At 42.5% G+C, this 24,496-nt stretch overlaps 2 protein-coding genes and 1 long non-coding RNA gene across 6 annotated transcripts in view; 1 reads left to right on the top strand and 2 right to left on the bottom strand.

The window, feature by feature from the left end:
• The window catches only part of col12a1b (collagen, type XII, alpha 1b), an 83,248-nt gene extending 64,939 nt beyond the window's left edge, over positions 1 to 18,309 (bottom strand). For 3 of the 4 annotated variants that reach the window (XM_044107003.1, XM_044107002.1, XM_044107001.1), the window contains exons 1-10: positions 18,075 to 18,307; positions 17,603 to 17,699; positions 13,706 to 13,822; positions 12,432 to 12,575; positions 11,521 to 11,580; positions 9,566 to 9,829; positions 8,616 to 8,780; positions 4,046 to 4,219; positions 2,513 to 2,803; positions 1,818 to 2,420 (exon numbers count right to left, since the gene is read on the bottom strand). In XM_044107003.1, coding sequence (XP_043962938.1) covers positions 1,818 to 2,420; positions 2,513 to 2,803; positions 4,046 to 4,219; positions 8,616 to 8,780; positions 9,566 to 9,829; positions 11,521 to 11,580; positions 12,432 to 12,575; positions 13,706 to 13,822; positions 17,603 to 17,663 — 1,879 coding nt within the window. In that variant the 5' untranslated portion in view covers positions 17,664 to 17,699; positions 18,075 to 18,307. Of the gene's footprint in view, positions 1 to 1,817; positions 2,421 to 2,512; positions 2,804 to 4,045; positions 4,220 to 8,615; positions 8,781 to 9,565; positions 9,830 to 11,520; positions 11,581 to 12,431; positions 12,576 to 13,705; positions 13,823 to 17,602; positions 17,700 to 18,074 lie in introns of all 4 variants that reach the window. The other variant, XM_044107004.1, reaches the window with a different exon arrangement.
• Positions 9,643 to 13,259, top strand: LOC122825560. The gene is made up of 4 exons (XR_006369667.1): positions 9,643 to 9,803; positions 10,916 to 11,234; positions 11,451 to 11,611; positions 12,348 to 13,259. It is a non-coding gene; the product is annotated as an uncharacterized LOC122825560 (long non-coding RNA).
• A 1,219-nt stretch (positions 18,310 to 19,528) lies between the features above and the next one.
• LOC122825559 (cytochrome c oxidase subunit 7A2, mitochondrial) lies at positions 19,529 to 23,841 on the bottom strand. Its single transcript, XM_044107005.1, has 4 exons — positions 23,716 to 23,841; positions 23,345 to 23,434; positions 20,288 to 20,372; positions 19,529 to 19,767 (listed from the first exon to the last, which is right to left on the bottom strand). The coding sequence occupies exons 1-4, from the start codon at positions 23,731 to 23,733 to the stop codon at positions 19,709 to 19,711; spliced, it is 252 nt and encodes an 83-aa protein (XP_043962940.1). The 5' UTR covers positions 23,734 to 23,841; the 3' UTR covers positions 19,529 to 19,708.
• Positions 23,842 to 24,496: the final 655 nt, after the last annotated feature.

Below are 24,496 nucleotides of genomic sequence, written 5' to 3' on the forward strand. Positions count from 1 at the left end.
AAGCAGAAGAAGCTGCATTTATAAACTTAAGTAATAAAAGTTGGTTTCATTAAACCAAACAGAAACAGGCCTGATGGTTTAAAACCAGCAGCAAAAACCTGGAGCCTCTTCAACCAGCAGAAACAGACGCAGTGGCTCAGACCAGATGAAGTGCAGCAGTCGGTGAGGATGAGGAAACTTTGTGCTTTCCACCAGTGGAGGCAAAATAGAAAGGAGGTTTTTTATTCGCTTTCGCTGGTGTGGCTGGTGCTGAACCAGTTTAATATCAACCAGTTCCAGACTGCTAACATCACCTGGAGTTCTGACATCATTCCACACAGACTGGTAATTAACTGAGCAGGAGACCAAATAATTACGGGGCAGCCTGGCTCTGACTGGAGGATCCTGAACCACGGTTCTGACCCGCATTCCTCTGGGCGCTAATAAACCGCCGCGCAGCAACACATGGACATGTTTCACTTTACACGCTCCACTGCTAAACTCCAGAACAGATGTTGTGACGGTTCCACATCTGTTTCCACCTAACCACAGCATCGGCTCAGGTGGACGTCTGGCTCTGGAACCGGCGTGTAATTCCTGAGACTATAGCAGAGGTCAGAGGTCATAATCCTGCGTGATGACAGCACGACTGGGCGAGATATTAAACCAGAATCTGCCGGGTTAACAGAACCAGAAACAACCAAACACACAGGTGATTGTTCACCATGTCCTAGTGAGCCCAGCCCCACTCAGGCCTAGTCCAAACACCACAGATACATTTTTATAGTAGAGTTTTATATCACTAAAATGATCCTGTATAAAAACTATGACCAGATTTGAGAAAACTCTGTATTTGTGTTCATGGAAAAAAATGAGATTTATGGTCCTTCAAATTACAGTTTGCGACAAATAATGTGCTAATATTTCCACATACATCGTCTTATGTTTTAATAACTTTATATTGTGATGTTTAAAAGCAGTTTAGCGCTACACTGCCCCCTGTAGGTTTGGTTTAAAACAACATTCAAGAGTGTCTTTATGTTGGTCCATACAGATGAAAACCTTTCTGAAACCAATCCCAATACAATGAGGTACAGATATTCATCTCATAAAGACAATGTGTACAATGAGATTTAAAATGGTCTCTGTGGCTTTAGGAAAATTATAAACTTATTCAGAATTTTCATAAATGAAGCTACAACAGTGATCTTACCCTGCTTCTTGCTTCTCTTTCGATACTAAACCTCTGCCGATTGTCAAGAAAATCCGAGATCATCCCACTTCCCCATGCTGGAGATTTTAGTTTAACAGTAACAATAAATAAAGTTATATTTAAAATTAATTACTCAAGTGAAATCTAGACCCAACATTAGACTTAAATGTCAATAAAATCAATTTGGTTGTGTGTGTTGTTTTGTCTCCTGCAAACTTTGCTTTAAAATTACTTTTTTCTATTTAATCATAAGAAATCAGTCAGACAGAGAGAGTCATGAAACAGGAAAAGCAGGTTTCCTGGAAAAAGAGGAAGTAAGTTTCCAGCCTGCAGATTTATAAAAATAGTTCAGACTATTACTTATCATGAACGTTTTAAAGAAAGAAATCTAAAGATTGTGAGTAATTGGATAAGATTCAAAGTAAAATACTTATATTAATATTGGTTTACTTGTAATAATACTTACACTTACATTAGTGGGAACTCTTACAAGTAAAACAAGTAACTGTAACTTTGATATTAAATAATAAGAATCATGAATTATTCTTGGTTTCTTTACAGAAAACATTTGTAATAATCTGAACACACCACAGCATCGTCTGCGTAAAGCGTAAATATGACTTACGTCTCTGGAAGATGCTGCGGATTTCCTGTTCGATCCTCAGGCAGATGGATTGCGTCAGCTCCTTGGATATCCTCTGGAAGGCGTCGAAGTCCTCCACCGTGTAGACGTGAGTCTCCGCAGGGTCGTTGGCAATAGCCTCCAGCTCACTTCGTACGGCGTCTTTAACGCCCACGGCAAAGATCTCCACATCGGCGTTCCTCAGCTTGGTGGCTGGATCTTTGAAAGCGTCGGACGACTTGCCGTCGGTGATGAGGATGGTGACGCGAGGGACGTTGGCACGTGCTCCCCTGCTGGTCTGGAAGATCTTCTCCCTAACGTAGGTCATGGCCCTGCCGGTGTTGGTAGAGCCGCCGCGATACGGGAAAGTCCTCACCGCCTTTACCATGGTGTTGACGTCTTGGTGAGTGTTCAGGTAGAACTCGGTGTATGAGTCCCTGCTGTACTGCACCAAGGCGATCTGGACTTTGTTTGGGCCGATGTCAAAGGTGTTCACCAGAACTTCAAGGAAAGCTCTCACTTTGGCAAAGTTTGTCACACCGATGCTGTAGGATCCATCAACCAGGAGCACAACGTCGGCCTGCACATCCACCCCAAGAGAGCACTCTGGATGGAAACCACAAACACAGAGTGCTTCTTTAAACTCAGATCAAACATTCCTTCAGCTTTAAAAGAGTCAAACATTTTCATGGACGCACCCAGGGAGACTTTAACAGGTTCTGTCTTCTGCATGACCGTCACAGGCTCGCTGGACATCAGGTCCTTCATGGCGAAAACATTGACTTGGTACACGGTGTCAGGAGAAAGGTCTCTGACCACCACGGAGGTCTGGGTCGAGGCCAGGTACAGATCCTGCTGCTTGCTGCCGGCCATCATGGGGATCATCTGGACCCGGTAGCCTGAAACGTCTCCGCCGGAGGCGTCCCAGCTCACCCGCATGGACTTGGAGGCCAACTCGAGGACTCGGAGGTTAGAGGCCGGATCCACGACTGCAAACACAAAACAGCTGGTTTTTATTTTGTTTCTTCTCGGCTGGAGAGTAAAAGCTGCAGTAAAAAATAGCCAAAAACCAAACCTAAAACAGCTGCTGGGAAATAAACTAAGCCCAATTATAAACTAAAATAAACTCTATTAACTCTGTTCTTTGTATTATTATTGAAGCCATCTGATGATCTGAAACATTAAAGTGGAAAAAATAAGCAAAACTAGAATAACTTTTAAGGGTGTAAGTGCTTTTTCACTCCTCTATCTCTGAGTTTATAAGATTAATTAACCAGCTAATAGAAAACAGTTCTGCTAACGCTAATCAGCTAAACTAACATGGTTTTAACTGGAAGTTAACACTATCATGCTAAACTTACTGTATTTTTCAGAAGCTAACACTAAAGAACTAAACTAGCATGGTATTTAGCAGAAGCTAATGCTAAAATGTTGAGCCAACATGGCAAAGCTTCAGTAACTGATGGGTCAAAAAAAAACTTGTAACTTTATTCAACTAAAAGTTTACAAAGCAGTTAAGTAATTTAGCACTGTGATTTCATTTAGGGGAAGATAAGTGTGCTAAATCTTAGCAAATATGCTAATGCACTAAATGAAAAACTAGCACTGCTTTTAGCAGATTAGTGGCGCTGCGCTAATAGCTTCTGATTAGTAGTAGGTGTTTCTGTTTATGATGCTGCTGTAAGCAGAGATGTGATTTCCTGCAGACTGGGAGAACCTGAAGCCACCAACAGGGCGGTAACCATGGCAACCCGAAAATCAATGTTTTCCCTTTCAGCTGCTTTATTATGGCTGATTAGACTCAGAAATCTGGCAATCTGTAAATTACAGGGAATCAGGCGACTGTGCAAACATGTCAGGAAACAAAGAAACTTTGGTTTCCCTGCAGCAGAGAGGAAAACAAAGATGTTCTCTGAAATAAACCAGAGATTATTGACAGAACAAGATGTTTGAACCTGAAGTTTCCCTGCTAAACATGAAGGAAATTAACCGAAAAAAGGTTTTAGAACAAAAATCAACAACTTCCACAAAAAAAGGAAGATTCTTCTAAACTGAAAAAAGAAAAACTCAACAATAAAGATGATAAAGATCCACACAGCAAAAACACTAAATCTTAACAAGTATTTCAGGTTCTAGAGAAAATATCTTAAACCACTTGAAATAAGATAAAATGAGCTCACAGTTAACGTTTCAGCAACATGTAGGGGCGGGGCGGAACGGGGCAGCCTCACCTTCTTCTCCGCTGACCAGCAAGTCGAGTTGATCCTCCACGCTGGAGCACATCTGGCCGATCAGATCCTTCTGCACCGACTGGATCTGCTCGAAGTTCGCCACGGCGAACACGCGGCGGCTGTAGGGAGTGGACGCCATGAGCCTCATTTCCTCTTCGTCAGCATGGTGGACACCTGGCGGGGACAGAAACGCCCTCAGTGCGTGCCATTCTCACCACCATCACAAACATGAAGTTTCATTGGTTCCTGTCCATCTGCCAAATCCGTCCTGAGCTCTAAGGCGACCCCGTTATAATTTACTGAAGGAAATTTCATTCTGCTTTCACTCCAAGCCAGTAAAAAGTGGAAAATGAGCACGACTTTCCACGTTCGCTGACTGAAGAGATTCTGTTCCATTCTGGCAGGAAAGTCTGACAATAACAGCTGTAAATATGAAGCTGGTTGGAGTTTAACAGTCCTATAATGCTCCGTAATACTCTGACATTGTTATACGAGCTGCAGCCTTTCGGTTTCTTTAAAGTTCAACTGAATGAGTCACTGCAGAGAGGAAAACAGCTTTACTGTAGCAGCCAAGCACTTCTGAGTATTTATATGAAATCTCTGAAGTCTCTGTGCACATGTTCTCTGAGATCTGAAAAAAACATTCAGGAACAAAAACACTCAGAACAGATCAAAAAGAAGACAGTTATGAAAACTGGAAATTATCCAGATTTATTTTTCCATTTCGGGACATTTTCAGCTCTCTGGGCCCACAGAAACAAACAGAAACCAACAGCAACCAAAAGAAGCTAACAGAAGCTAAAAGAAACAAACAGAAACCAACAGAAGCTAACAGAAACCAACAGAAACAAACAGAAACCAACAGAAGCTAAAAGAAACAAACAGAAACCAACAGAAGCTAACAGAAACCAACAGAAACAAACAGAAACCAACAGAAGCTAAAAGAAACAAACAGAAACCAACAGAAGCTAACAGAAGCTAAAAGAAACAAACAGAAACCAACAGAAGCTAAAAGAAACAAATAGCAACCAACAGAAGCTAACAGAAACCAACAGAAGCTAACAGAAACCAACAGAAACCAACAGCAACCAACAGAAGCTAGAAGAAACAAACAGAAACCAACAGAAGCTAACAGAAACCAACAGAAGCTAACAGAAACCAACAGAAGCTAAAAGAAACAAACAGCAACCAACAGAAGCTAACAGAAACCAACAGAAGCTAACAGAAACCAACAGAAACAAACAGAAGCTAACAGAAGCTAACAGAAACCAACAGAAACAAACAGAAGCTAACAGAAGCTAACAGAAGCTAACAGAAACCAACAGAAGCTAAAAGAAACAAACAGAAACCAACAGAAACCAACAGAAACCAACAGAAGCTAACAGAAACCAACAGAAGCTAACAGAAACCAACAGAAACCAACAGAAACCAACAGAACCTAACAGAAACCAACAGAAACCAACAGAAACCAACAGAAACCAAGAGAAACCAACAGAAACCAACAGAAGCTAACAGAAACCAACAGAAACCAACAGAAACCAACAGAAGCTAACAGAAACCAACAGAAACCAACAGAAACCAACAGAAGCTAACAGAAACCAACAGAAACCAACAGAAACTAACAGAAACCAACAGAAACCAACAGAAACCAACAGAAACCAACAGAAGCTAACAGAAACCAACAGAAACCAACAGAAGCTAACAGAAACCAACAGAAGCTAAAAGAAGCCAACAGAAGCTAAAAGAAACCAACAGAAGCTAAAAGAAACCAACAGAAGCTAAAAGAAACCAACAGAAACCAACAGAAGCTAACAAAAACCAACAGAAGCTAAAAGAAACAAACAGCAACCAACAGAAGCTAACAGAAACCAACAGAAGCTAACAGAAACCAACAGAAACAAACAGAAGCTAACAGAAGCTAACAGAAACCAACAGAAGCTAAAAGAAACAAACAGAAACCAACAGAAGCTAACAGAAACCAACAGAAGCTAAAAGAAACAAACAGAAACCAACAGAAGCTAACAGAAACCAACAGAAGCTAACAGAAACCAACAGAAGCTAACAGAAACCAACAGAAGCTAAAAGAAGCCAACAGAAGCTAAAAGAAACCAACAGAAACCAACAGAAACCAACAGAAGCTAACAGAAACCAACAGAAGCTAACAGAAACCAACAGAAACCAACAGAAACCAACAGAAGCTAACAGAAACCAACAGAAACCAACAGAAACCAACAGAAACCAAGAGAAACCAACAGAAACCAACAGAAGCTAACAGAAACCAACAGAAACCAACAGAAACCAACAGAAACCAACAGAAGCTAACAGAAACCAACAGAAACCAACAGAAGCTAACAGAAACCAACAGAAGCTAAAAGAAGCCAACAGAAGCTAAAAGAAACCAACAGAAACCAACAGAAACCAACAGAAACCAACAGAAGCTAACAGAAACCAACAGAAACCAACAGAAGCTAACAGAAACCAACAGAAGCTAAAAGAAGCCAACAGAAGCTAAAAGAAACCAACAGAAGCTAAAAGAAACCAACAGAAGCTAAAAGAAACCAACAGAAACCAACAGAAGCTAACAAAAACCAACAGAAGCTAAAAGAAACAAACAGCAACCAACAGAAGCTAACAGAAACCAACAGAAGCTAACAGAAACCAACAGAAACAAACAGAAGCTAACAGAAGCTAACAGAAGCTAACAGAAACCAACAGAAGCTAAAAGAAACAAACAGAAACCAACAGAAGCTAACAGAAACCAACAGAAGCTAAAAGAAACAAACAGAAACCAACAGAAGCTAACAGAAACCAACAGAAGCTAACAGAAACCAACAGAAGCTAAAAGAAGCCAACAGAAGCTAAAAGAAACCAACAGAAACCAACAGAAACCAACAGAAGCTAACAGAAACCAACAGAAGCTAACAGAAACCAACAGAAACCAACAGAAACCAACAGAAGCTAACAGAAACCAACAGAAACCAACAGAAGCTAACAGAAACCAACAGAAACCAACAGAAACCAACAGAAGCTAACAGAAACCAACAGAAACCAACAGAAACCAACAGAAGCTAACAGAAACCAACAGAAACCAACAGAAACTAACAGAAACCAACAGAAACCAACAGAAACCAACAGAAACCAACAGAAGCTAACAGAAACCAACAGAAACCAACAGAAGCTAACAGAAACCAACAGAAGCTAAAAGAAGCCAACAGAAGCTAAAAGAAACCAACAGAAGCTAAAAGAAACCAACAGAAGCTAACAGAAACCAAGAGAAACCAACAGAAACCAACAGAAGCTAACAGAAACCAACAGAAACCAACAGAAACCAACAGAAGCTAACAGAAACCAACAGAAACCAACAGAAACCAACAGAAGCTAACAGAAACCAACAGAAACCAACAGAAACTAACAGAAACCAACAGAAACCAACAGAAACCAACAGAAACCAACAGAAGCTAACAGAAACCAACAGAAACCAACAGAAGCTAACAGAAACCAACAGAAGCTAAAAGAAGCCAGCAGAAGCTAAAAGAAACCAACAGAAACCAACAGAAGCTAACAGAAACCAACAGAAGCTAACAGAAACAAACAGAAGCTAAAAGAAGCCAACAGAAGCTAAAAGAAACAAACAGAAGCTAACACAAACCAACAGAAACCAACAGAAGCTAACAGAAACCAACAGCAACCAACAGAAGCTAACAGAAACCAACAGAAGCTAACAGAAACCAACAGAAGCTAACAGAAGCTAACAGATACCAACAGAAACCAACAGAAGCTAACAGAAACCAACAGAAGCTAACAGAAATCAAAACAAGCTAACAGAAGCTAACGTTCTCGTGTCAGGAAGACATTTTAACATGCGACCATGAGCAGAAGTTACTGTGGGCGGAGCCTGTTGCTCAGGCAACAACCAGACAGGCAGCAGATGATCGACAAACAGAGATCTTGAATTTCATCCTACTAATAATTATTCAAATGTTTAAACTGAATCCATAAATTTCCTCTTCACGTCATTTTTTCACAGCAGAACGGAGAGAAAGTAAAAATGACTTTGCCAGGAAACTGTGGGGAGCATTTTAAAAAGTTAACAGTCAAACTGCATATTTTGAGTAATTGGACCTGTCAGGAACAAATGGCATAAATTCACCATGTTATTTATTTCTTTATTAACTTAATGTTGGTATTATTTTTTGTGTTATTTTTTTGTATTAATGTTGGTATTTGCCTTACAGGGATCATTAGACATTAACTTTCTGTCTGCCTGTTTCGTTCTGCTGCTGTATTTTCAACCTCATCTGGATGGAAGGTTTTCCTGCAGCTCTAACTCGTCCTGCCACTGAAACAAGGTCTGGATTTATGGCTGTTATCAGCTTCTGCTGCACAGCTTGGAAAAATGTTTGCTTTAATAACTCATAAAGCCTTTTTTCCACCTCTGCCGTCCAAAGGATGGGCTGCGTCAGTTCCTGGTGTTATCGCCATGGCAACAGTCTGTGGAAAGTTGGCGGGGAGCCGTAATGTAAACGCGTTTCGCTCGCCGCTTCTCATATCAGGAGGTCCGGCGGCTCACCCAGGACGAACACGTCCACGCCCCGGCTCCTCAGCCGCCGGGCGGCGCCCTCCACCGGGTCGTCCGACTTCCCGTCCGTGATGATCAGCAGCAGCTTGGGGAAGCCCTTCCTGGAGCCGGCCGCCTCGGTGAAGCCGCTGGTCAGCAGGTGGCCGAGCGCATCGCCTGAGCAGAAACCAGACAGAAACGTTTCAGCTGGAGACCCGGGAGCAGATAACCAGATTATCTAAACCTCAATCTGGATTATGATTTATGAAGACAAAACAGAGTTTAGTGAATAGAAACAGAAACCTGCAGCAGAACATTAATGAAATATTTATTCCTCCAGATTCGGATTCAAACTTTTAATCTTTTTTATGTTTTTAATGTTTCTGTATTTTCTGGAGGTCACCTGGAGGTCACCTGGAGGTCACCTGGAGGTCGCCAGTCTGTGGCATGAATTTATTACAGAAAAAGAAACATGTAATCCCATACAAACCCTGCTATTCCTATTTTTATTAAATATTATAAATTACAAATAACTGCAATAAATGAACGTTCAAAGGAGTGGGTGGAAACATCACATTTATGATCTGCTGTTTATAATCAATATAGCAATCTACTGTCAGATTATTGATTAATGCAATACATTCAATAATACAATATTACTAACAGTATTAACAATACTAACAATGATAATATTGAAGCTAATGATGTTATAATAACAACAACAATAACACAAATTAAAGCAGCTTCTCATATTTAGTGCCGACTTTAATTTATCATCCGAACCTGTGTTTAAATGAGATATCAGATGTCCCAGTGCAAGTGAATGCACCACGGAACCAGCAGCCGGACTGCTAGCGACCCGGTTCTGTGTGGACGAAGAGAACCGGGTCGCTAACAGTCCAGAGAACTGAAAAATGATTACAGAAGTAAAACCAGCAGGGGGCGCCACCAGCGAGTCTCACCTGTCCTGGTGTTGCCTCCCTTGTACGGCAGCGAGCCGATGGCCTTCATCAGAGCGGGTCGGGTCAGGTGTTGGTTCAGGCTGAACTCGGTCCGCGGGTCGTCGCTGTACTGGACCACGCCAACGCGGGTTCTGTCCTCGCCGATCTGGAACGCTCCGGCCGCCGCCGCCATGAAGCTGCGGATGTGCTTAAAGTTCGGCCTGCCGACGCTCCAGGAGCCGTCGACCAGGAAGAGCAGGTCAGCGGCAGCAGAGGCCGGGCACCCTGGGAAAGAACCAGAACCAGAACAGTGAGAACCAGGCCCAGTCAGTCAGCGCTGGACCAGTTAAAGTCACTCTAACTGGATCCATAGGAATCGTTTTTACTGAAAATTGTTTTGTTTTTCAAGATGGCCAAATAAAATTTTCCCCTGGATTTGCTAATTATATAAAAGTGTTTGGTGTAAAGTTGCAGCCTATTTTGAATCATAGACATATTTTCTTTATCATATTTATGTTTAATTAAAGTCTGAAGTAGCTATTGTCAGTTAGCCGCTAACCACTAATCCACTAAACAATTTAGCTCTGCTAACACTAAACCACAGAACACTTTTAAAAAGTTAGTTCTGCTATTGCTGAACACATAATAAAATTAGCAGAAGCTGATGCTAAACTACCACATATTTAAAAAGATTACTGGAAGCTAAAGGCAAACCACTAAGCACATAAAAAAGAGCTATGCTATTGCTAAGTACAAAAGAAACGACAGAAGCTAATGCTAATCGTTGGGAGGACCGTCTCTCAGTCTGTTTCTTCTTCTTCTCCTTCCAGGTGACGCCTGGTGTGAAACAGTGAAGTCCTGTTTCTGATTCTGCTGCATTTTATTACTTTAAAGTTGAATAAAGTCAGAAACACCCGATGTAGCATAAAGTTCATCCAAGTCATAAAAAGGGTAACATTTTATAAAAATAATAGGCTCAAAAGTTTCAAAAATGGTGGCCATCTTGAAACCCAAGTGGCTTATGGGAAATATGAAAATGTACGACCTGAGGTGATAATGCTGTTTTTTAATTTGTATCCTTGAAATATTTTTACAGTAATAAACTCCACTAATGACTCAGCAGCAGTGAGTCACAAATAAAGTCTGAAAAGCAGAAGGAGTTTAATAAGGAGCTCCAGCAGGAAGCGTTGGGTTGTACATTTACTGGTTTTTCTAAATCATCAGGACTTTCACAAGGCTTGGCTCACGCTGCACATTAGATCAGCCTGCTGCAGGCTGAGGCAGTTAACCAGCTGCCTTCTGGAAGTTTCCTTCTGACTTTCCTCTTGTGTAAAGAAGGAAAATTCAGCCCAAGTTTGTCATCGTTTGCAGATCTGGGCCCACAGAGGCTGCTGCTGCTGCTGGTTTCCATTTCCACCAGGGCATCAGAGCTGGACTCCAACAACAGCCTCAGTCCTGACCTATGACCCCTGCAGTGAGCGCCTGCAGCTGATTCAGAAACTGGCACTACTGGTTGGCAGAAAACCGTCCATGATGACCAAGAACATTTGAGTTTTATTGGGTCCAATCAGGAAGATTACTGTACAGTTGGGTCCAGTTTGTTGGCAACGGCCTTCTGCTATCGTTAGCCTGAAGATAACATGAAACCAACGCTGCAGAAACTGGATGTTAAAGAGTTCAGTGACGTCAGGTTTGTTAAATGAAACAAGGTTCTGAGCTAATGAGTTAACAGTTAGCTCGTAGCTGCTAACAGACCCAAGATTTCAGCTGACATTCATACATTATTATTTTTATGTTCTTATTTTTGTTAGATTAGTCAGCTAAACCAGAACAACAGCAGTTCTGGTAGGAAATGAGTTTTGTTCAACACTTTGCTCTTAATGAAGCTGCTATGTTGTCTCAGCAGGTTTCAGTTGTTTTGGACGTTGTTGGCTGAGTGTCTCTGCTGTAAAGCAGGAAGTCAGATCAGAACTTACTGACGGGATCGGAGGAATTGGGTTTCCTGGTTCCTCCTCTGGAGCTTCTGCTCGACTCGACTGGAAGAGAAACGGATCAGCCGTCGTTAAAGTGAGAACATTCAGATAATCTGTTGCTCTAAAACCTGAAGCCTGAACCGAAACAACCTGCTGGACGATTCGTCCTCACATCTCTGAGTTTAACTTTCTCTACACTTACTTTCCATCAGAGCTCCTTCAGCCGCCATGTTCCAGCAGCAGACTGGTACCAGCACCAGCTGTCCTTAACTGGAACATGAAGGAGGAACTGGGATTTTTCCAGTGTCGTTAACTTTAACATCTCCCTTCATTACAAACTCTGGATCCACTGGTTCTAGAAAACATTTACATTCTTTTTATGTTTGCCTGGAATCAAGTAGTTTAAATTCTTCTTCTGGCCCGGTTCAGGAATGTTGGACCGTCTTACGTAACATCGATTAAATAAACACCGTTCAGTTTGAACAACCAAAATCAATCAAACTGGATTCCTCTGAAGAGTTTCAGCTTCTAACAGATTGATTGTTTGTGGGAACATAAGTGAAGCAGTGACAAACAAACGGGGTTTGGGGGGCCTGGGGGGGCCGGGGCCCTCTCCACTGGATCAAAACAACAGTTTTATGAATTATATCAAATAAATACATGTATTTATTTGTGCCACCTTAAAGTTTTTACTGGCCTGATCAGAGGAAATGAACTTTCTCCTCAAAGCTTTAGTAGCAGCATTAGTAATAAAATCTCAAATGACAAAGTTTCTGTTGGAATCAGAAATCCAGATGACTCATCAACCATCTTCCTGTTATGTCTCCCAGTTACTGCTGCTGGTGTGTTGGAGCTACCAGCTGCTGCCTAAGTGCTTGGTTGGACGGCGTTCAGCTTTCCGTTTGGTGACTCACGTGTGAGCTGGCCAGAGATGGGCAGACTCTGCTGGGATCCGGCGAACGCCACGATGGTAACCATATAGTCCACATCAGGACTCAGCTCTGAGATGGAGGTTTTAGTCGCAGAGGCAGGCAGAGAAAAATGTCTGGCCGCTTCGCCTGCAACCAAGCAGAGAGTCAGAAGGAAGCCATTAGGAAACTATGACATGACTTCATCTCTCCAAGAGTCAAATCTGAGTCCAAGTGCTGACCTGCAGCGCTGGAGGAGCTGAGGAAACAACAGTTTAATGAAAACTTTCCACATTAAAGCTCAGCACATGCTTTAACTCCTTAATCCTCTCAAATCTGGCATTAAATGGTTGGTAACTGCTACAGAGAAACATCTCCTGGTTCCAGGTAGAGAGGAGACGAATCCTGGATTAGGAGCTGGACGACGAACGGATGGAAGACATTTAGAGGAATGTTGTTTTTCATCTCCGTCAGTCATGGTGGGTTCATGTTTCCACGCAGCGCAGAGCAAAAAAACCCTCGCAAACTTTTCCAGAGCGAAGAAAAAGAGAAAGCTCATGTGAAAAAGTATTTACACCCACAGCTGAGCTGGTTGAAGAACCTTCAGACTCTCCACAGTCAGCCAGACGTTCAGATGGCTTTAGGGCACAGCCCACAGCATAACGCTGCCAGCACCATGCTTCACAGCAGACCAGCTGCTAGCCAGCCAACAGGAAGTGTCTGTTTCATCAGAGCAGAGGATTCTGACATGACGACTGAATAATTCAGCAAAATGGCACAAATGTTCCCAGGGAAACTTTTTAAAACAATAAATAAACACTAACCACTGAAAAATTCAGAATGGCTGCCATTTTTAAAGATGGTTGTCAATACAAATGTGCCAATATAATTCCCAGATTAATATTTTTGATGTCAAATCATAAATTAAATAAATTATCAGACTCACTTAAGTGATATTTACTGATAATTTTTGTATTTTTCAAGATGGCCGCCACAGTTGTCACAGAAAATTAATTTATGCATTAAAATATTAATGTGTTTGGTGTCAACTAATAAACTACATATTTGAATCATCATTTATTATTTTATCTTATTTCTTTTTTTTGTAAATATTTTTCAAAATGGCCGCCATGGTGGTAATGGAGATTATATGTGTTTGCACTAAAATCAGCAGCAGTTACTGTTTTATAGCAGAACATCTCAGAGATGTGATGAAGGTCACATGATCAGCTCTAGCCACGCATGTAATGATGTCATCGTTACATCATCAGAGCTCCTACCTGAGTCAGAGGTCACGTTTATCCTGTAGCCCTGTATTCTGCTGAGCGGCCGGCTCCAGATCATCTGAATCGTGTTCTCATTTAAAATCTTAAACCTTAAATCGCTTGGCGCGTCCACTGTGGAGACAAAACATCAGCAGTTAGCGGTTAGCGGTTAGCGCTGTGGCTCAGAGGCACGCAGATAATCTGAAGGGCGGCCAACAGTCAACGCTTCCTGGAGGAAGTCAGAGCAGCTCACTGTTGGAGGAAACAGACAAACAGACAGAGAGAGACGACAAGAAGAAGAACCAAACCCAGAGGTGATTCTGTTCTGGGAACACTGGGAACACTGGGAACTGGGAGAGTTCAGGATCTGATCTGGAAGGAAGCAGTGACTGAAACCTGAATGTGAACAGAGTTTATCTCAGTTCTTCAACCGGTGAAGTAAAATAAATTAATTTAGATGTTAAAACATCTCATTGGTTAATGAAATTGCAAGGAATTATTTATTTGTTGATTTTTTTTCCTGAATTATTTTATTTATTAGATTTCTAATTGGATATTAGAAAAAAACATCGGCTTAAAGAAAAACCAGTGAAACTGAAATAAGTTGAACTGGTGATACTGATGGGAACCTGGTGAGTGATGTTAAAGCAAAATGATGCAGGAGGAACCAGAATCTGCTGTGAAACTGGACTGGACCGGAACCATCAGACCCAGCAGCCGGAATAAACCGTTTTACACGAGTTCAGGTCAAAAACTGCAGAAATAATTTGGGTTATTTACTTTATCAAGAGAAAAAAAAATGGAGGCTAATTTACACATAATCTCAAAGTTATTCATTCATGTATACATGTCACATATTGCTAACCAGCAAGCTAACTACATGGTTACATGCTAACTACATATTTACATGCTAACTACATGTTTGCACGCTAACTACATAGTTACACACTAACTACATGTTAACACGCTAACTACATGTTTAACATGCTAACTACATATTTACATGCTAACTACATGTTTAACTAGTTGACTACATTCTTACATGCTAACTACATGTTTACATACTAACTAAGTGTTTAACACGCTAACTACGTGTTTAACACGCTAACTACGTGTTTACATGCTAACTACGTGTTTACATGCTAACTACGTGTTTAACACGCTAACTATTTGTTTAACACGCTAACCATGTGTTTACATGCTAACTACGTGTTTAACATGCTAACTACATGCTTACATGCTAACTACATGTTTAACATGCTAACTACATGATTAACACGCTAACTACATGTTTACATGCTAACTACATATTTCACTAGGTAACTACATGTTTTACATGCTAACTATGTGTTTAATATGGTAACTACATGTTTAACATGCTAACCACGTTTGTACCTGCTAACTACATGTTTAACAAGCTACCTACGTGTTTAACATGCTAACTATGTGTTTAACATGCTAACTGCATGTGTACATTGTAACTACATGTTAACACGCTAACTACATGTTTAACACACTAACTACGTGTTTAACACGTTAACTACATGCTTACATACTAACTATATGTTTAACATGCTAACTACATATTTACATGCTAACTACATATTTCACTAGTTAACTACATGTTTTACATGCTAACTACGTGTTTAACACGCTATCTGTGTTTAACATGCTAACTACATGTTTAACACGCTAACTACATGTTTACATGCTAACTACATATTTCACTAGTTAACTACATGTTTACATGCTAACTACATATTTCACTAGTTAACTACGTGTTTAACATGCTATCTATGTGTTTAACATGCTAACTACTTGTTTAACATGCTAACTACATGTCTACATGCTAACTAAAACATGTTTAGCTTGAGACGGTGACATTCAGACATGAGTGAATCACACAGTGATATTATGTGTTGAACTGAATTCTCTTCCCTTCCAGACTCAGTAACTCGGGTTGCTGAACGTTTTCCTTGGTGCTGAACCCGCCATGCGGCGCCACTGGACGACCCGATCAGGGCTGATCAATCTATGGGTCGTTGATCTGGGACTCTTCTGTCGCCTCCATTGCAAACCTAAAAGACGCAGCGAGTTGAAGGAACCGCTGCGTCTTTTCTCCTTCTGCTCCACAGGTTCTTAAACTGCTTCACCACAAACACCAGAACCGCTCAGGTTCTCCTGCCGCCAACCAGACACTTTATCAGGGCCACCTTGCTGCGACCCGATTGGACCCGATCCACCACATCCCGAAGGTTCTCCGCTGGAGGAAGACCTGCTGACTGGAGAGACGTGTGAAGGTCCAGAAAAATGGTCGAGTTGGGGTTCTGGTCTGGTTCTGGTTTTGTTCTGGTCGCCATTTTCATCCTCTGCCGTCTGATTGGCCAACTGGCCATTTGGTCTGCAGGTGTACCTAATAAAGTGGCCGGTGATTCGGTGAATGAGTTCACTGGTTCTGTTGTGAATTCAGCAAAAACCAGTTTAAGAACCAAAGTTCTCAGCAGAGGAACAGCAGGACGACATGCAGCTGTACACGGAAAGTTGCTTTGGACAACTTGGAGCGACAAAAAGAAAGTATCCATGTACAGAGGGACGAGTGGACAGAGGGACGAGTGGACAGAGGACCGATGGACCTCAATATTTCACCATGATCCTCTTCAGGTTGGGGTGTGCGGAACTACCGGCGCCTCGCTAGCTAGCTAGCTTCTTGTCATCTGGATTAAAGCTTCATGCAAACTGATGAATCCAGAGAAACTGACCTTCTCTAAGCAGGAGAAACGGTTCTGACTCCATACCGACTAAACGTTCACTGGACCTGGATAAAGAAGAATCTGATCTGGATGAACCCGAGCAGCTGGTTCTGGTTCTGGTTCTAGCTAGAAGCAGAGAAGAGCCTAAACCACCAACCGGTCAGAGGGTTTGTGAAGAGCATCACCGTGAAATATCATCGTGAAGCCGAGACCCGGAGGCCGAGCCGCGGCTTGACCGGAAGACCACAGAACATCAGAGCTGGAGGGGCCACCAACCTGGTGAGTCCGTCCCTGGGGCGGCGGGGGCCCCGGGCGGCGGGGGCCCGCGGGGCGGCGGCAGGGCCTTCCGCTTCTTGACGGGTCCAGAAACTACCGGGGGAATCCGTCTCCACACACACACACGCCTCCAAACGCTCACACACACCCGCCGAGCCTCACACACACCCGGACCTTCTCCTGTTCTCTAACGTTTGGCCTCTTTGTGACCCCAGAGAAGCGGCGCGGGGCCCCTGACAGGGCCCTAAATGACGCAGAAGAGGCCCCATGCAGGAGAGGCTCTGACCTCTGAGCAGATCCAGATTTTCTGCTCTGGAAAATCAGCTGGAAGTCATATTTAGTCTTTTTCCGTTCAGATGGAGGAGAGACGTTGGGAGGAACCTTGGCCACCTGAATCCAAGGGGGCCCTTCTCTCCTGTTTCACTAAACTGGAACATTTTGTCTAAAATGTTTCTAGTTAGAGTTTAGGCTGGAGCGCCTCCTGCTGTGACAGGAATGAACTTCATCTGACACAAAGAGCCACAGAAACAGAAGAAACTAATTCTGTCCTTTAAAATGTAATAAAGTGCTAAAGCGTGTGATATTCTCTCCTGATTTATGGTTTTGAACATATATTTAAGAGTCACTATCGGCACTGCGCTGAAGCTGAAGTCATGATTTAGAGGGAACATCTGGTCTGGTCCATAAATCTGAGACACATTTTTCAAATTCCTGCAAAAAGAAGCAAAACTGAGGCAGCGGAGAGAAAATAATCCAACAAATCAAATCACAAACACACGTTTTGTTTCTCAGAGTTTATTCAGGATTTACTGCGGGAGCAGAGAGGAGGAAGAGGAGGAAGAGGAAGAGGAGGAGGAGGAGGAGGAGGAGGAGGAAGAAGCTTTACCTTGGTCCTGGGCCCGGGAGGAGGCCAGCAGCAGCAGCAGGGCCAGCAGGGCGCTCTTCATCTTCTGCTCCTCTTCCTCAGCTCAGCATGGAACGAGCTGCGAGGAGAAGAAGAAGAAGATCAGAGAGGAAACCTAACAAAGAACCAATTAACCGAAAAAAAAAAAACACTTTTAAACATGAAATCATAAATCTAACATTCATCATGTGAGGAAGCAGCTGGAGAAACGCTGCGCTCCTTCTCCCGGTTCGGTCCGGTCCGGTTCTGATGCACAACTATCAGACACAAACGCAGTTTAATTCCTGCCTAACGGGGAAAATTCACTGCGAAGAGGGGAAATGTTTCCATTGGAGAGGAAAAAGGTGGAGAAGTTTTGGCACCGTGCGCAATTACGCACTGCGGTGCCAAGACCTGCTCCGCGCGCTAAGCGGATAAAAAACGTTTCTCTAAACGAAGCAGAAACCGGACTGACCTGCGGGAAGCTGCTGGTTCTGCTCTGAAAACGGGAAGAAAGCAGGAAGCTCCGGTGGCGCGCGGGCTGGTCCGGTCCGGCTCGGGATCTCCGTGGGTTCTGTGGCTTCCCAGACGCGTCGGGGAGCCTCTTCCAAGTGGGGAGGGTTTCCACGCGGCCCGCTACTTAACAGGGGGGCTGCTCCCAGCACTCCCAGAGCTCCCAGCGCTTACGACACGCAGCCGGGCCAGAAAGTGGTGCGTAACCTCTGAGAGGGCTGGCACGCGCACGGAAACTTTTCCATATTTCTGCATTCCTTTCCAATGATGGAGCACCGCGCGGCTGCAGATGGAGACGGCGGCGCAGAATGCTGGGAGGGGAAGGAGGCAGAAAACTGTCTGGGAAACTGGGAAAGTTTTCCCGTTTTTGAGCGTCTTTCTGGATCATCTGCAGGTTTCAGTCAAACATCCAGAACTCATTTCAGTCAGAATAATAAATGTGTGCAGATGTTCGTGTATTAATGAGATGAAGCCTGGTTCTGTTGAAGCTGGATCGGATCCAGAACATGCTGGCAGGAATTAAACATGACGTCATCACTGCTGTCTGGCCGCATTTTGACGTTTTAATCGGAGCTAACTGGAGGCAGGAGGGAACTGCGCGGCTTGCGGCGCCCCCTGGCGGCGGCCAGCAGGCCGCTCAGCTGCTCCAGCAGCAAGGATGTTTTCCACCAGGTGGCGCTGCAGCCACCTGGTGGAACCAGACATCCGACATATAAATATCTGGATATCTATGAACCGCGTCTTTACTTGTACTGAATATTTTGTTGAAATGTTTCTTTTTTATACAATTTTTCCCCCTGAATTTATTAGCTGAAATGTTAATAGAAAATCAGATTAAATATGCAATAAACATTCTAAACAAAATGTCAATTATCTTTTTTTTTTTTCTCTGAAGACTTTTTTTATTTTTGCGGCGCTAGTGGCTCGGAATTTTTGTAACAGTAGGCAGAAAGGAAGGAGGGTGAAGAGAGGGGGGAGGACATGCGGCAAGGGTCGAGACCGGGGGTCGAACCCGCGACGTCTGTGTAGAGGCGCGCTAACCCACTGCACCACAACTCGCCCCAAAATGTTAATAAAAAAATAAAATGTTTTATGCAACAAAATTCACACAAAAATTAAAGTGGTTAAAGTAGGAAAATAACGACTGATTAAATAATGATGCATTATTGAAATATTGCGACTCCAACTGTCATCCGGTTGGTCAACCTGCAGACCAATCAGCTTGTTTCTAACAGCATAAGCCCCGCCCCTTTTTAATAAATACATGATTTGCTGCAACAAAAAAAAATACATAAATTCAGCTCTTAATTGATAACTCAATTTTAAATTTAGACATTTTTGAAATATTAACGTTGCTGCAGATAAATGTCAGGTTTGTGAGCCGCTCTGGTTCTGGAACAAACGGGTCGGATCCGGTTCTGGGTCATCAGAGGTATTTTGTGTTTATTGATCCTCAAGTGAACAGAAATATCAAGTTATCGCTCCAAGTACATGAAACAAGAACACAGAGAGAGCAGGAAACGGGTCGGTTCTGATCCTGGAATATCTTTATACAAATGGGCCCGGCTGGAACCAGAACAACGATCCGGATCGGTGTCAGTCCTTCTTCTGAGGGAACGACGCCTTCACCAGTTCGTACAGCGTGAAGCCGACTCCTGCAGGGAGAAACGGAGCGTCAGAACAGAACCGGACCGGACCGGACCGGACCTCAGTGTAAATGGCTCCTAAATGGTCAAATTCTCCTTCTTGTTCATTGGTCCAACAGTGACACCTAGTGGTTAATTTATGCTGTGATGCACTTCCTGTTCTTACTAAGCACGATGAGTCAGCGTTAAATCCTGAAGGAACCGGAAGAAAATCGTTCAAATTGCTCTTGGAAAGCAGGATGAGGAATGAATATTGTGATAAGAAATGTTTATTTAAAACTCCATTGGTTTATTTGTTTAAAAACTAAACTGTGTGCCGAGCAGTTAAGGACGTTTTCTTTTCTTTGTATGTGTGAACATTAATATGTTTATTTTATATTAGAGTGAAACATGTCCAACAATTCTGTATCCTTTATTTCATGCTACAGTTTTCACAGATTAAACTGAACCCGTCTGGAACTCCCTGGTCTGGCTGTTTATTCCAACTGGCTGCTACACTCTGGATCGGACCGATCAGAACTTTTCTCACCCAGGACGGTCAGCACCATGGTGGCCCGGTACAGCAGGGCGTCGCTGCTGCCGCCCTTCAAATGGATCGGCATCCCGTTATCCTCCTGCAACAGAACCATCAGAGAAACAGGGTCAGAACCTGCTGCTGCGTCTGCAGACGGGTTGGACATGGACCAGTAGGACCAGAGATCAAAGGTCAAAAGGTCGTTTAATAAAAATCTTCCAGATATTTCTCTTGTGGATATTTGAGTTTTATACCAAGAATATTTTTAAATTGAGAAAAATTTGATTTTAATGAATAGATTCAATTGTTAATATCTGATATGATCCATCTGGTTAGACCTGTCGTTATAAACAATAAATCAATTAATGTACGATAAGTTAAAACTATCAACATCATTTTAATTATCGTCTCTTCCAGCCTTTTTCTCTTTCTGTTGATGACACTGAATGAAAAAAGGTTCAACTCCGCTGCTCTCCACTGACCCTCCCTTCCTCATTTCCTCAGTGTAATGTCCAGTTCACACTACACCATCTTAGAGCTGTCGGCCGATTGTCGGCCCATTTCCAAAACCTGAGAGACCACACATTAGCCGACAGAAATCCTAGGTAGAACGGTTCCATCGGGTTCCATCGGGCCGTGTGGTGTCCAACAATGGGCACAAAATAATGGCTCCAAGTCCAGTGAAGTCATTTTAAAACCAGGCATTAATCAATGCTTTACTACAATCTCCCTGCAGTGCATGTGTCTCTAGTGTCAGCGTAACGTCCTGACTGAATGAAAACCATTAGAACCTTTTTATGTCACGTTAACGAAGAACAGCTGAAAAGTTACCGGGTTCATCAACTGGTACCAATTTGGCTCCAACTCCTCCCCTCATCATTTCTATATTCTTTACACCAAATGTTTTACAAACATTAATGTTGTTTCCACATATCATCTCCAATGTCTGCTGGACTTCGGGTTGCTCCGTGTCAGCTGTTTGGGATTCCCCTCTGTAATTTCCCCTCAGAAAGCAGGAGGAGAATCCGGCTTTCTGATTGGCTACCTGTCACATTCAACAGGCTGCGTTAAGCTCCCAGTGGGGAAAACCCCTGATTTAGATCGGAGCGCCACAACGATCTACCGTAACACACCACACACTACAGGATGATCGGTTATGAAAGAGACAATCTGAGAACATCAACGTTCTCAGATTGTCTTCAGGGGAAAATGTAGGAGTGAACTAACGTGTAGTGTGAACTATTGCATCAGGTAGTCGATGTTCCATCTTCTCTATTTAAATCTAATGATTACTGAAGGACAATATGGTTTACAGACTTCATAATCTGAACTCTTTTGGTTGAATCCAGTATTTATTTACACTTTGGTGTTTTTATTCAAGTACATTTTTATTAATGGAGACTGAGAATCCATTTTATTTTTGGATGTTTATTTTATCAGTTCCAGTGTTAAATGTTCTTTTGAAAATAAAGTATAATAATAATTCATGTGATTTCCTGCCAAAGATAGATACCTTTGGCAGGAAATCACATGAATTATTATGTCATTTGCATTAAATCAGTGTAAAAATGTCTTCAAACAATACTATCGTTTATTGCAAATAGTTTTTAGACAATTAATCGCTCAGTAACATTTGGTATAGTGACAGGCCTAATCTGGTTATTTGATGCTGACGAGTTAAAAGATAAAATATTTATTATTTCTAAAACTGATACCAAAAATCTTCACAAGTTGCTCAATAGTTATTTTTCCATTTATTATTATTTTTGTGGAGGAATTCTTAAAAAAGACTTAATTGTCCACATGTTACAACTTTATTGTTGTATTATTCAAACTATATTTTTGTATTATTCTGTAACAGAGTCAATCTGGGTCAAAGTGATTTGTTTATTTCAGAATGCCCGACACTCCTTTATGACATCATCACAGGAAGCCATTTGTAGTTTTTAACCATACTTAACATGAACACCACAATTGCGACTTCTCATTTATTCAGCAAAACCCAAAAGTTCTGAAGTTTCTTCTCTGCTTTGAGCCCATAAGTTTTGTCTTCTTCTTCTTCTTCTCTAAAACTGTCAGTTTTATGTGTCGTTTCAGTTGTTGATGTTCTATTGTCTAAGGAAGCTGAGATCCTTCAATGTGTGCAGCAAGATGTTGGAGACCTTCTACCACAGTGTTGTTGCTGCTGCCATCTTCTTTGCTGCTGTGTGTTGGGGAAGCAGCATCAGAGCCAGCGACTCTATTAGACTGGACAGAATCATCAGGAAAGCTGGTTCTGTACTGGGACTAAGGCTGGAGTCCCTGGAAACTGTGGTGGAGAGGAGGACACTGAGGAAGGTTCTGTCTATCATGGACAAAAAACAGAACCCTCTCCACCACAGAGTGGACAGACAGAGGAGAACCTTCTCACATAAACTGCTGCAGCTCTGCTGTCGTAGAGACAGATACAGGAAATCCTTCCTGCCACATGAAATCTCACTGTACAATAAAAGATAAATCATTGTTCTGCACTAATCAGCCCAATTTTTCACAACTGCACTGTGGCACACTTGCTGTACATATATTACATTTACATATCTGCATTTTTTGAATCTCTGTAAGGACTGCTCTTAAGTTGCATTTTATATTTTACAGCACTTTACAATTTTACAATTTGTAGCATTTTATATTTATTTTATTTTATCTACAACTAGTTGTTACTGTGTCTTGTCTTTGTGCTGCAACTGCAAAGTAATTTCCCTGCTGGGATGAATAAAGTACTTCTATTCTATTCTTCAGTTGACACCTTAACTATCTAAACTGGGTCTGATTCTGAAAAAACCCAAAAGGTTCTGGGTTATTATCAATAGCCTTCAGTTATTTATTAAATTAAGAGGTTCTGTTCGGTTCTGGGGGACAAATGATCCAAACAAGACAGAAAACCAGCAAAGGAAAACCTGCAGAACTGTTGAGCAGATCAACAGTTTGACATTCATTCAGCTTCCGGGAGTCTGACCTCTGACCTGGCGAGACGTCACCGGTGTATGAATGTGAACCTGGACGCATGAGGAGTGTGTCGGGGTGTTTGCTCACCTGGAACATCTTCTGCTTTTGGGAAACCTTGTTCTCCACCTGCCGGCGCGCAGAGTTGCAGATGCTGCGCCGCGCCATCTGCTGGACCGCCTGGGAAACGCAGCCGGACAACGGTCAAACTCACTTAGAGACACACACCCGCTACAACATTTTAATAAACTTCCTCTTGACCGGGTTCATGACCAGAACCACAACCAGCTGGAGCCTGACAAGAGGTTCTGTTACAGCTAGAGCCGGTCCGGAAGCTCCCTGACCCCGGCTAGCTAAGTGAAGCTAAAACTAGCCGTTGAGTTGAGCCGCTTTAATCTAACTGGTCAGAACTAAATGGGCACCCACAACCGGAAGGTTAATAACCAGTAAAATCTACTCACATTCATGGTTCTGAACATCTTAGTGGACCCGTCTGGTTGCGCGACTCTAACACAAGGACACCGGAACTCAACTGATGCTGCTGCTGCTTCTTCTTCGGTCGGTGAAGTTCTCAGCTTTGAGCGCTGCGCCACCCCCTGCCGGAGACTCAGCCGAACTACATGTTCAGTTTTACCTCCAGTCCAAAAAATGTTTCTGCGCATTAATGTTCAGATTGAAGGGTATTAAATACTCATGTGTGTTTCATCGTTTCCTGGACTTCCAGACCTCAGCAGAACTACGCCTGACCTCCTCTAAGTAAAAGGAGCCCAGACCCAGAACTGAGCAGAAAACGGAGATTCTGTTCAATGGTGTAAAGTTTAGGCTTTCATGTCCTGGAAGCCAGAACTATCAGAATAAACACCAGTTGTTTCTCTTTGAGAGGAATAGCTTCACATGAGCTTTACTTTCTGATTTAAGTTGGTGAATAATCTTTCAGATCATTTTCTAATTTCAGTTCTAATGTTCAGGAATTTAATTCACTCTGAATCCTGAAAGGAGGCTTCAGAAACGTTCCTGCCCAGATTTCTCTGCAGTCCAGCAGTTACAGCTAAAGTTTTCCCTCCTAAAAACTTTTTATTCCATTTTGAAATCCATTGAACTTTGTTCATTGCAGGTTTCAACTGTCCTGACCAGTAAGAGGAACTGGTTTCCTCTGAGTCCCGACCAGGTAGTGAGATGTTCCAGGTTAGAACAAATCTGAGGTGAGAACAAATCTCCTCGTCTTCATCACTCCCTGATGTG

The sequence above is a fragment of the Gambusia affinis genome, linkage group LG22 (genome assembly GCF_019740435.1).
Source record: "Gambusia affinis linkage group LG22, SWU_Gaff_1.0, whole genome shotgun sequence".
Lineage (NCBI taxonomy): Eukaryota > Metazoa > Chordata > Actinopteri > Cyprinodontiformes > Poeciliidae > Gambusia > Gambusia affinis.